This window comes from Peromyscus maniculatus, chromosome 10 (assembly GCF_049852395.1).
Source record: "Peromyscus maniculatus bairdii isolate BWxNUB_F1_BW_parent chromosome 10, HU_Pman_BW_mat_3.1, whole genome shotgun sequence".
In the NCBI taxonomy this organism is placed as follows: Eukaryota; Metazoa; Chordata; class Mammalia; order Rodentia; family Cricetidae; genus Peromyscus; species Peromyscus maniculatus.
The window spans coordinates 31,371,578-31,383,602 of NC_134861.1; the positions used below are offsets into that span (position 1 = coordinate 31,371,578).

At 36.5% G+C, this 12,025-nt stretch overlaps 1 protein-coding gene across 8 annotated transcripts in view; it reads left to right on the plus strand.

Annotated features, from left to right (window-relative positions):
• Ppp4r3b (protein phosphatase 4 regulatory subunit 3B) overlaps window positions 1–12,025 on the plus strand; it is a 58,386-nt gene that overhangs the window by 40,195 nt on the left and 6,166 nt on the right. For 5 of the 8 annotated variants that reach the window (XM_076546140.1, XM_076546144.1, XM_076546139.1 and 2 more), the window contains 4 exons: window positions 3,981–4,150; window positions 5,950–6,089; window positions 6,452–6,636; window positions 8,400–8,602. In XM_076546140.1, coding sequence (XP_076402255.1) covers window positions 3,981–4,150; window positions 5,950–6,089; window positions 6,452–6,636; window positions 8,400–8,602 — 698 coding nt within the window. Of the gene's footprint in view, window positions 1–3,980; window positions 4,151–5,735; window positions 5,837–5,949; window positions 6,090–6,451; window positions 6,637–8,399; window positions 8,603–12,025 lie in introns of those variants that run through there. The other 3 variants (XR_013042859.1, XR_013042860.1, XM_076546141.1) reach the window with 3 other exon arrangements.

Sequence of the window (12,025 nt, forward strand, 5' to 3'; positions counted from 1 at the left end):
TGCACACCTGTACCTCAAGCTCATTGTGTAGTAAAGGGTGGCCTTGATCTTTCTAATATTCCTTCCTTTACCCTTGAGTACTGGGATTACAAACAAGTGCTATGTATCCAGTTTATGCAGCTCTGAGTATTGAACTGAGGCCATTGTGCATGCCAGGCAATTCTACCAGCTAAGCAACAATGCCAGCCTTGTTTGGTACTCTTAATCCCCCTATCCTCCTTTATTTTTAGGTCCTTAAAATGGTCCTTAAAATGATCACACCTGTAATCCCAGCAGTTGGAAGGTGGAGGCAGGAGGATCAGGACGAATTCAGGATCATTCTTCAATACATAGCAATTCATACATTGGCCTGGGACATGACACCTTGACTCAAAAGGACAAAACAAACAAGCAAAAATTTAAACAACGCTAACAGCCTGTGGTTTTTGTTTATTTTTTTCCTGTCCCTGTACAAATGTACATAAACATATTCATACACATACAGGGTTTTTTTACCTTTATGAAAATTAGATTGTGCTAGTACATTTCAATGTCCTTCACTACTGCAAATTATTTGGTTTTATTTTTTCTTTGTAATGATAGCTAAATAACACTTCATGATATGATTTCCACAAATGTTTTACCATCTAAAGCATTGATTACAGAATTGTTTTTGCTTTTTCACCCATTCCCAACTATACTATGTCTAGTACAAAATCTTTTATATGCTAATGTATTTCTGTAAGATTCACAATGATAGGATTGTCAGGCAAACTTTTTTTGTTTTGTTTTGTTTTGTTTTTCGAGACAGGGTTTCTCTGTGTAGCTTTGGAGCCTGTCCTGGAACTCACTCTGTAGTCCAGGCTGGCCTCAAACTCACAGAGATCCGCCTGGCTCTGCCTCCCGAGTGCTGGGATTAAAGGCGTGTGCCACCACCGCCCAGCTTTTCTGTACTTTTTCATATATTGTTTTAAATTTCAACATCTACCTACCTACCCAGGTTACTTTCCCAAAAACTGAAGCCTTGCAAAAGCTAAAGCATTTGGCATTTTCCCAGCATCATATAATGCCACACTATGGATGGATGGGTGGGTAGGAGGGAGGGAGGGAGGAAGAATGATAGGATGGATGATAAGAAAAAGGGGCGGGGGCGGGGCAGAGTAAGGCCTCACTCTGAAGTCCCAAGCTAGCTTGGAATGTATTACATAGCTCTGGCTTATCTTGAATTAATGACAGTCCTCCTGCCTCTGCCCGGTGCTGAAATTATAGTCAAACCACTACTCCCAGCTGTATTGCTAATTTTGGGGGGGAGGGGTGTTTTCAAGATAGTTTCTCTGTGTAACAGCCCTAGCTATCCTGGAAATCACTTTGTAGACCAGGATGACCTTGAACTCACAGAGATCCACCTGCCTCTGCCTCTCAAGTGCTAGGATTAAAGGTGTGCACCACTATGCCTGGCAATAATGCTAATTTTAAAAATAGTTGTCCAGTGATGAAATGTGTAGATTTGTTCTAATTTGCATTACCCCTGATAGAATATTTTCATATATTAACATAATTGTTGAGGATATCTCCTGGAGCTGCCCCCTCCAAACCCCACCCCTGAGAAAGCCCGCCACACCGAGGCTCCATCCCCAGGGTCCCGCCCAAGACTCCCCCTCGTAGTTCCCCTCATGGCTCTGCTCTTCCTCTGGAAGCACTCAAGAATGTTCTGCTCAGATTAAACATGGATTTACTAATTTGGCCTGGTCTGACTTATTACATCAGCAGCGGCGTTACTACCAGGGGATTTAAACTTTTCAATAATTTTTATATATTTTTTGAAATAGTCTCATGTAGCTCAACTGACCTGAAACTATATGGCTATGGATGATCCTTATACTAATGCCTCTACCCCCAAAATGTAGGTATAGGTCTGAGTCATCATTGTCAGCCTAATTTGCATTTTCATCTGTTGTAACCTGAGGGTTATCTTTTTGTGTATTACAGTTTATGTTTTAGGAGGAGATGTATCTTTATTGAGACTGGGAAATGTCTCAGTTGAGACTTGCGAGCACAAGGACTTGAATTTGATTTCCAGAACCCATGTGCAGGGCTGGTGGTGTGCACATTTATAATACTACCTCTGGGGAGGCAGAGACGGGAGGATCTTTGAGGCTTGTTGGTTGGCCAGTCTGTCCTAGTTAGTGGGCTGCAGGCCAATGAGAGGTCATGTCTCAATGTGGATGACACATCTAACATACAGACATTCACATATTGGCACATACACATTTTAAAAATGCTTCATGGTTTATTATAAATTTAGTTTACCTTCCTTCCATTTATGTTTGGAGTCATCATGCTTAGGAACTTTTCTACGTTGTAAGATAATACTATTATTCTCTTCAGTATTTTTATTATTTGCTTTTTGTGTTTGCTCGTGTAATATATATGAAATGTATTTTAGAATGTGGTATGATAGCTAGCCACCTATGTCAACACCTTCATTAAATAAACTTTTTCCATGGAATGAAAATGCCACTTCTGCTATATAGTAAATTAATAAAACACTTGTGCCTTATTTCTGCAATCTCTATTATTTAATCTCATCATATGAAATAATAACAGTATTGTTATAGTTCTAGAAGATTTAAATGCCTGCCTTTTGAGTTTGCCCCATTAATTTTCATATTTTTCTTGGTTATCTATAGACATTTATTCTTTAATGATAACATAAAAGTTATAATCAGTTCATCTCATTTTGGAATTACATTGGTATACTAATTTTGAAAGAATTTATGTTTTCATGTTAGGTTTTCCATAAATAGTCCCGTAGATGATTACATATTGTACCCATTACGTCGATAAACCCTGATTCGATGCAATTCAGTATGTAAATCTTTGTATTGTTTTCATCATAACAGAGCAGAGCTGTTGCAGCTATAGTTGGAAAGTCTCCTGGTTCATTCAGCAGCAGCATAGAAGTCTGTACAGTGTGTGTACATGTTTTGTTTGTATTGGGAGGAGTTGGGGAGGGGTGTGCGCGTGCACGTTTTATACCAGTCACAGTTTCTTCATTTATGAGTTTATGTCTTTAACAGAGTTAAAATGAGAGACACATAAAATCTGTAAGTCCTGGCTAATGATATCTGTAGAAGAAATTAAACTAAGGGGGAAGTTATAAGGTAAAAAGTATCAACACATAAAAATAAAGGATAAAAGTTGCAGTGTTTGATGTTCTGTAAGCATTTTAGCAATAATATTGCTAATTCTATTTGAATAGTAAAAGCTAATTAAAGAAGGGAATGCTGTTTTGTTTTCAATATTGTAAAATATGAAATGCCAAGTTATAGTCCTTAATTATTACTCTTGTTTTTTGTTAGCAAATGTAATCTCTGATCTACCATAATTCATACATAATTGGCCAATAAGGAAATAATGTCATAATATGATTCACAAGTGAGTGTTCAAGACAAAAGCACCAAGAGTAGTTGGAGATCTGCATTCTTCATTGAAAAGGTTTTAAAAGTTTAGATCTGTTATGTTACTGGTAGTCTCTTTGATTGGATTTCAAGAAAATTAAAAGCAAATATCTGCCCCCCCACATTCCTACCCTAGAAATGCAATGGTCTGTGCCACACCTGTGCCCACTCAGCCTCCCACTTCTGAGCCTCCTGTACTGCATACACTATCCCTGCTTTAAGTATTACTAGCATTGGCATTCTACAGGTAATTCTCACTCTGGCGTGTCTGCGGTGTTAGAGAATAGGTTGGTGGAATCAGTTCTTTCCTCCCACCTTCAGGTGGGTTCTGGGTGTTGAATTTGGTCACCAAGCCCTTATCCACTGAGCCAATCCAATTGTGATTCCTAAACTTTTGTTGTTGTTTGTTTCAAAGCCCCTTTTTTCATGTACTATTTTACTTCTTATTTTGGAAAAATTTTAAACATTGCTTTATGTCAAAAAATATCTGTAAGATAACTTGGGTAAATTCATTAACCCTTTTTAAATTTTTTAAATTAGGTGCTCTTCGCTTTATGAGGCGGATAATTGGCCTTAAGGATGAATTTTATAATCGTTACATCACCAAAGGAAATCTTTTTGAACCAGTTATAAATGCCCTTTTGGATAACGGAACTCGGTACAATCTCTTAAATTCAGCTGTTATTGAATTGTTTGAATTTATAAGAGTGGTAAGTTAATATTAAAGATCTCTTAGTAATCATATATAAACATAATTTTATATAAAAATAAAATTATATGTAATCAAATTGAGTTTTCATCCTATATTCCTGAAATTATTTATTCCATTTGTCTTAGAATCTAATAAATTGAAATTTTAAAAGTCACTTTTTATTCTTTCTTGTACATGCTTAGTATGACAGTGGTTTCTTTGAGGTGGGTCACTGTTGGGGATCATATATGGGTCCTTCTAAGTGGTAGGTAAGCTCCACCACCAGGTCACTCCCTAAACCACTATTGAAAATTAGGACATTTAAAAGTGAAATTAAAGTCTTGTAACTCATATTTGCTCATTTTTCTTGGGAAAATTTTTAGGATCGTGTGTAGCATGTTGGACATTTCAAGCAAGACATTCTTGTGATCTATTGTGAAACAGCAGTTTTCTATCATAGGAGTAATAATGTATGAATGCAAAAAAGTTGAAGTTTTTCTTTAGTAGAATTTTATACAAGATGCTTAACAGTAGGATGGAATTTTAAAATTTAAAGGATGAGAGAACCGGGAAGTTAGAAGTAATCCAGCTGCCTTTTGTTACAGTTCAGGAAACTGAGGCAACAGAAATGACTCCTCCTGGTGAAGCCTTAGGACAATTAAAAGCACATGCAGCAATTGCAGCTGTGGCCCAGCACTTTTTTTTCTCATGAGAAGAGCAAGAGAGAGCAGTGCACACATACTGGAGATAAGCTGATCCCTACAGTCAGCACAACCAGTTCACCTCTTGTGCATCTAGAAATACTCGAGTCCTTTCATCAAGGAAATGGCCACGTGAAAAGAATGTGAAAGGGGGAAAAGCTAAAATCTCATTCTCTTATTTTGTTTCTTTCAAGTCAGATTTCTAATCATTTGTTGTTCCTATATGGAGATTATTTAGCTAACTCAGTTGTTTTTCTAAGAGTGGCCACTTGCCAGGAGTACAATTGTTGAAGAGCTGAAGAGGACAGAATTTAGTTTAGCCTTGGAAGACAAGCAGCATAGTTGATTGTCTCAGCTGCTCTCTGTTCTGCCTTTTGTGAGCTTTCTATGGACTTAGATCAGTTTTTCCTTTAGCATTTTGGTAAGATGCTGATAAAATAAATTGGGTTTACACCTCTCTCCCAAAGCCTTTGATAGAGTTTACTTTTTTTTCCTGAAAATTGATGTTTAATATACTGAATCTTCAACCTTAACATGTCTTTGTTCCATTTACAACAGTTTACCAAAGTAGAAAATGTAGAGTTCCAGTTAAGTAGTTTGTCCTGTTTGTATATACAATAAAGTGAAAGGAATCTGCTTATTATCTACTTAGATAGGACTTACCCTATTTTGACAGCAGTTAAATAGGAAATCATTAACATTTACTGAACATATAGACTTAACATTTGTTTTCTAATAAGCTCTTAAGGCCTAAATTTTGTCTTTTTGTAAAATGAGTATAACTTATTTCATTGGATTGTGAGAATCATATATAAAATTGTAAAGGTGTTCTTTAAATTATGAAGTACTGTATAAAGCACTAAGACATACACTAAATCCATTGCTTTTCAAATGTTCTTATAGCCCCTAAAGGGCTCCAGTGAACTGCCTCTCCTTGCCCAAGTTCTCTGTGGAGTCCTGTCCTGGCTCATGTATAAGGAATCTAGGACATTTATTTTTAGAAGGTGATTTTGAAAAACCTTTTTTGATCAACTTTGGAACTATTCAAGTTTTTTTTTAATTTTTTTCTCAACAAGTATTATATTGTTTTATAAATATGAATTTATTGCCTATACAGGAAGATATCAAGTCTCTTACTGCACATATAGTCGAAAACTTTTATAAAGCACTTGAATCGATTGAATATGTTCAGACATTCAAAGGATTGAAGACTAAGTATGAACAAGAAAAAGACAGACAAAATCAGAAATTGAACAGGTATTGTTTAAGTGTATTTTGTAGAAAGCAAAATTAAGTACGAAATTGCCCACAGTTTAGATCTTAACATGTGAAATATTATATTTGCATAGCCTTTTACAGTTAGGTCAACTGTCCTTCCTGTCCCTTCTATTATATAACTTGATACTGTATGTAGTAACTCAAGATGGATTCTTAGTTTACAACATGCATAAACATTTGAAGAGTTCTCTGACTACATCTTACATGATGACCGATAATTTTGATGTACTGTACATCATAACTTAAAAGTACATTAGTTCATCCTGGTATTTATCCTTCTCAGATTTATCTGGTCATGACCTTGTAGTCATTAGTCAATATCGGTAATATATTTCTTACAGTGTACCATCTATATTGCGTAGTAACCGATTTCGCAGAGATGCAAAAGCCTTGGAAGATGATGAAGAAATGTGGTTTAATGAGGATGATGATGAAGAAGGAAAGGCAGTTGTGACACCAATCGAAAAATCTAAGACTGAAGATGATTTTCCAGATAGCTATGAAAAATTTATGGAGACTAAAAAAGGTACTAAAATCCTGAATGTTTCTCTTAGTAAAACAGACAGCCTGAATTTGATTCTTAGCACTGCACACACACACAAACTCATAGAATAATTAACCTTTACTTGTTTGGGAAAGTCTGGCCAAGGTTTGTAAAACATGAATTGTATGCTGAATTATACTCTTTTTTAAAGTAATCCACATTTTCCAAAATATTTTAGATGTTTATATTTAAAAATGTTTTCCTTGAAAGATGATATTTTTGATGCTATTCATTTTGGGTTTAAAATTTTTCAGTTTATACTATTATTTAAAGCAAAGTCTCAATGTGTAGCCTTGTTCTGACCTAGAACTCACTGTAACCCAATCTCAGCTTCTCAAATGCTGTGATCACTGTGTATGCCACCACACCTGTCCTCAGAAATTTGTTGTCTATACACTCTGAGCAGACCAGTCTTGGCTTTGTTTCTTTATGAAAATGAATTTCATTGAGGATTTTCATTATGATTGAATTGTTTGAGTGCTTCTATAATTAACTGAGACTATAACCAGAGATGTTTAGAAAACTCGACCTCTGATATTTACAGCCTGAGCAAATTGAGCTCAAAGAAGTAACTTTGCTTTTTGAAAGTTCTGCTTTTATTAAAGTTGCTTAAAGATATAATGGGGGAAGCTGGGCATGGTGGCATACACCTGTAATCCCAGCATTCTTGGACTGAGGCCATAGAAGCACAATGAACTCAGTCAGGCAGAAGAAGACCCTATCTCCAAAAAAAGCAAAAACCCTCCCCTAACCTCAGCATTCAAGACATGGAGGCAGGAGGATTAGAAGTTGAAGGTAATCCTCAGCTACAAAGCAAGTTTGAGACCAGCCTAAGGCACCTTAGACATTGCCTCAAAGGGTGAAGGGGTGAATTCTCCTTCTTGTTGTGTAGAACTAAGATATTGCTTGTATCTTAATTCTGTGTCCTAAAGAACACTAACCTGCAAATACCCTTTGAATGTTGAATAAAAATTTATGTGTTGAAAGGCAAAATTATCTCTTGGACGTATTTTGAATGTGACATTCTACAGGCATCTCTTCTTATAAAGCTCATTCAGTTGACTTAGTACATTTTCTTTCAGCTGTTCTCCAGTCTGACTCGTTTCCTAGTCATGTGTGCCATGCATTCCACACAAGGGAATTATTGGTGTTCTAAAGAACGTTATTTACTTTTTATTTATGTAATTGCTAGAGCTTGAACTCAGGGCCTTGAGTGTGTTTGGCTAGTGTTCTGCCTCTAAGCTATATATCCCCATCCTAGAACAGGTGCTTTTCTTTTCAGTCTGTAGAGATACTGCCCTCAATATTGTCAAAAGAAGCAGAAAGGCCTGCTTAAGTAGTTCATCCATTGTTGGGTGCATGCTGTTAGGAAATGTGTTCACAGAATATTAACCAGACTTGAAACGGGTTTGGACACTTATACTAGAAGAAATAAGTAAAGGAACGTCAAGTTTTTAGGGAGTGAGTTGTCTTGAAGCACGTGAAGTGGTGACTTGTAAGGGAGTCGAGAACTTAGAGTCAGTGAGTGGAAGACAGTAAGAGAACTCAGACTGCGAATGACTTTCTAAGTAAACACTGAGTTAAAGCAGTATACCTTCTACTGTAAGAAGGTTGGTTCTGCTCTGTGAGGTTCCTAAGGTCCTGACCAACAGGAATATGTGTATACCTTGTACTCTTAGAAAGCAGAGGCAAAGTGCTTTGATTTAACAGTATTTAATACAGACTCCATTTTACTTTTGCTTTAGCAAAAGAAAGTGAAGACAAGGAAAACCTTCCCAAAAGGACATCTTCTGGTGGCTTCAGATTTACTTTCTCCCATTCCCCCAGTGCTGCTAATGGAGCAAACAGCACAAACAATAAGTCTGTGGTGGCTCAGACAACACCGGCAAGTTCTAATGGGTCCTCTTCCAAAACTACAAACTTGGCTGCATCAGTAACAGCCACTAAGGTACGTGAAATAAGCACTACACACACACTTTGCCTTTTCCATCTGTAAAACTACTCTGTTGAATCAAGATGATTAGATAAAAATTTCAAAGAATGAAAAAGTTATGTTGTTCTCAGAACCTGACTCCCAACATCATTTGCAGACTCTTAAGGTCCACCTTGCATATCATAGAAATTTTAGGATAAACATTTTTTTCTTCTGTTGTTAGGACTTTTTGGTCATTTTATTTAGCTAAAGTCATAATGTATGTGAGCATATTCTCCCTCCCTCCCCAAGCACCAGCCCTATATTGTGGCATTTAAGTTGGTTCTATTACATCACTGGTCTATTAGTGTTAAACTTTAAAATATTTTGTTGAATAAATTATTAATGGAATGTCTTTATACACATTGTTAAAATCCTCTTCAAAGGTCTGTACCAGTTTTTGTTCCTGTGAGCAGTGTATGAGTATACCTGGTGCAGTATAGCATTAACAGTGTTGTTAAAATTTAGTATCTCTTCACCAGTTGGGTAAGGGTATGTGTGTGATCTCTTTCCCCAGTATGTATCTACTAACAGTAGTAAGGTTGAATTTGCTCTTCGGTGCTTTGTCTGCTCATAGTGCCTTATAAAATTGGTTTATATTTTTCTTAATTTGAATGATTTTTTTCAGTTAAGAGTATTAGCCTTTCTATAATTTTCATAGCAAATGTATTTCTCATTGGTTTAATGTTATAAACAAGTTTATATTTCAAACTTCATTTGTCTACCTTTTTTAAACTTTCACAGTTTTCATTATATGAAACCATCCTTTTCCCCCTAGGAAAGGCATAATTAGCTTTAAGAAGTGTAAATATAGGACAATTGCTGGTATAAGGGTAGATGAACAAATATAAGGATATATTAACATAGTATGAAACCAAACTTGATTCAATCTGAGCACTAACATTGTTTTAGTTAGGGTTTCTGTTGCTGTGAAGAGACACCATGACTTTGGCAACTCTTACAAAGGAAGACATTTAATTGGAGTGGCTCCCTTACAGTTTGAAAGATTCAGTCCATTATCATGATGGGAAGCATGGTAACATACAGGGAGATGTGGTGCTGGAGTAGTTAGCTGAGAATCCTACATCTTGCAGGCAATAGGCAGTCAGCTGAGACACTGGGTGGTATCCTGAGCAGAGGAAACCTCTCAAAGCCCACCCCCACAGTGACACACTTCCTCCAATGCCATACCCACTCCAACAAAGCCACACGTCTGTTACAAACAACCACAAACATTTCAAAAATTAAAAATGAGCACTCAGGAGACAGAGGTAGTCGGATCTCTGTGAGTTTAAGGCCAGCCTGATGTACAGAGCAAGTTCCAGGATAGCCAGGGATTCACAAAGAAACCCTGTCTCAAAAACAAAAAACAATTAAAAAAATTAGCCAGCATGGTGGCAGACTCCCTTAATCCCAGCATTCTACAGAAAGAGGCAGAAGCAGGTACATTTCTGTGCTTTTGAGGCCAGCCTGGTCTACTTAGTGAGTTCTAAGCTAGCCAGAGATATGTAGGGAGACCACTTAAAAGTAAATAAGATAAAAACCATAAAGAAGATCCAACTAAAGAGAATGCATGTTTTTTTTTCTTTTAAGTCTGAGTTTACTGTTGAACAGAAATATGTAAGTATGCTCTTCTCAGTGTATCTTCAGCACTGTCGTGAGGCAAGCTCTTGGTTAGAGCTCCCATAAAGTTGTATTTCGGTGAGATTCAAGCATTTTCTTTTTTCTATTTTTCCTTTTTGTTTTTCAAGACAGGGTTTCTCTGTGTAGCTCTGGATATCCTGGAACTTGCTCTGTAGACCAGGCTGGCCTTGAATTCACAGAGATCTGCTTCCCAGGTGCTGAGATTAAAGGAATGTACCACCACTGCCTGACTACATTCTGTGTTGTCTTCTCACTAGATAGCATTTAACAGTCTCATAATCTCAGCACTTTGACCAGTTTTCCATTCTGGTTTGTAGTTTGGTTTTTTACAGTGTGCGATATCTTATCAATAGGGTAGACAGCCAATAGCATGGCAAATGCCTGTGGGTTTTTTTTTTTTGGGGGGGGGGGCGGGACGTCTTAGAAGCCTCACCACTCATAGGGAATGTAGTTCAACCCTGCTACTAGGACCCCTCCTTAACCATTGCCCTAAACCTCCATATCTCCTCTCTGTCTTAGACTGTATCTCTCCTAGAACCCAGCTCTCTGTACTCTTTTTTGACTTAATGCTTCATTTTTATGTAGTATATCATGAGAGGTAAAACCTGAGACCATACAGGTATGAAAATGTTATTGTTATTGACAGGCCTCTCTCTAAGGTCGAAGTTTACTGCTGTAAAGAAATTCAAAGACATTTCTTATTCCTCAGCTCTTTTATCTTTTTCCTAAAAACATTGTGGGTTTTAGTCTTATATTCTGAAATTAAACATTTATTCTTCAGTTTTAGAACATTTTCTATTTTTTTTATTGGATGATGTTTTCTGATTGATCAGATGAGCTATTAATTAGCCAGCTGCTTTCTTGAGTTTAATTTCTTAACTTCTAGATAATTATTTTCAGTAACATGAAAGTACAAATGTACTTTTTACCTCATTGATGCCAAAATATATTTGTTCTACATCTTCTGGAGCAATAGATAAAACTAGTGCTGTTCTTAGAAAGCAAAGACTCATCAGTATAGAGTTTCACACCAAAAAATGATGAATACGCAGAAGTAAATTTAATTAGTTCACAAACTTGTAACAAATAATGGCCATATTTCTAAATAGTAGCTGATTCTTCATCAGTAGTGGCCTCTAGTTTTAGAATCGGTGTTAACTGCTACAGTTGAAGGCTGCAAAGGTATCAGCTACTAGTGAAATTAATATGAATGCTATAAAAACACAATATATTTCCATTGTTTAGTATATAGCATCCCATTTCTATGGGAAAGAATGTTTACAGAATCAGTTGAAAGCAGGTATAGTGAAGCATGCCTATAAGCCAAGCACTCTGGAGGCCAAGGTATCTAGCCTGGGATACTATTGCAAAGTCCTGTCTCAAAACAACAAAACCAGATTGAGAAACTTGGTGGATGCTAAAACAAACACTTACTTCTGCTATAACATAAAGAAGGAAACCCTATATATTACTTTTAGTAGGCTTTCCAAGTCAGAATGTTTAAAAAGATGAATAACTAACCCCTGTTACTGAGAATTACCACAGTTTCTTGTAGTTACAAGCATCATAGCAAAGTGAACTTTATATATATCATTTGTCTGCAATAGAATTTGCATTACCCTATTTTCAAGTGCAAATACTCAGTAAAAATAGGAACAAATGGATAATTTCTTAACATGCTGTCTAACACCAAAAGTTAGTTTTGTACTTAGGAAATATTAGGGATATTCCCACTTAATCAGGAACAAGACAGAA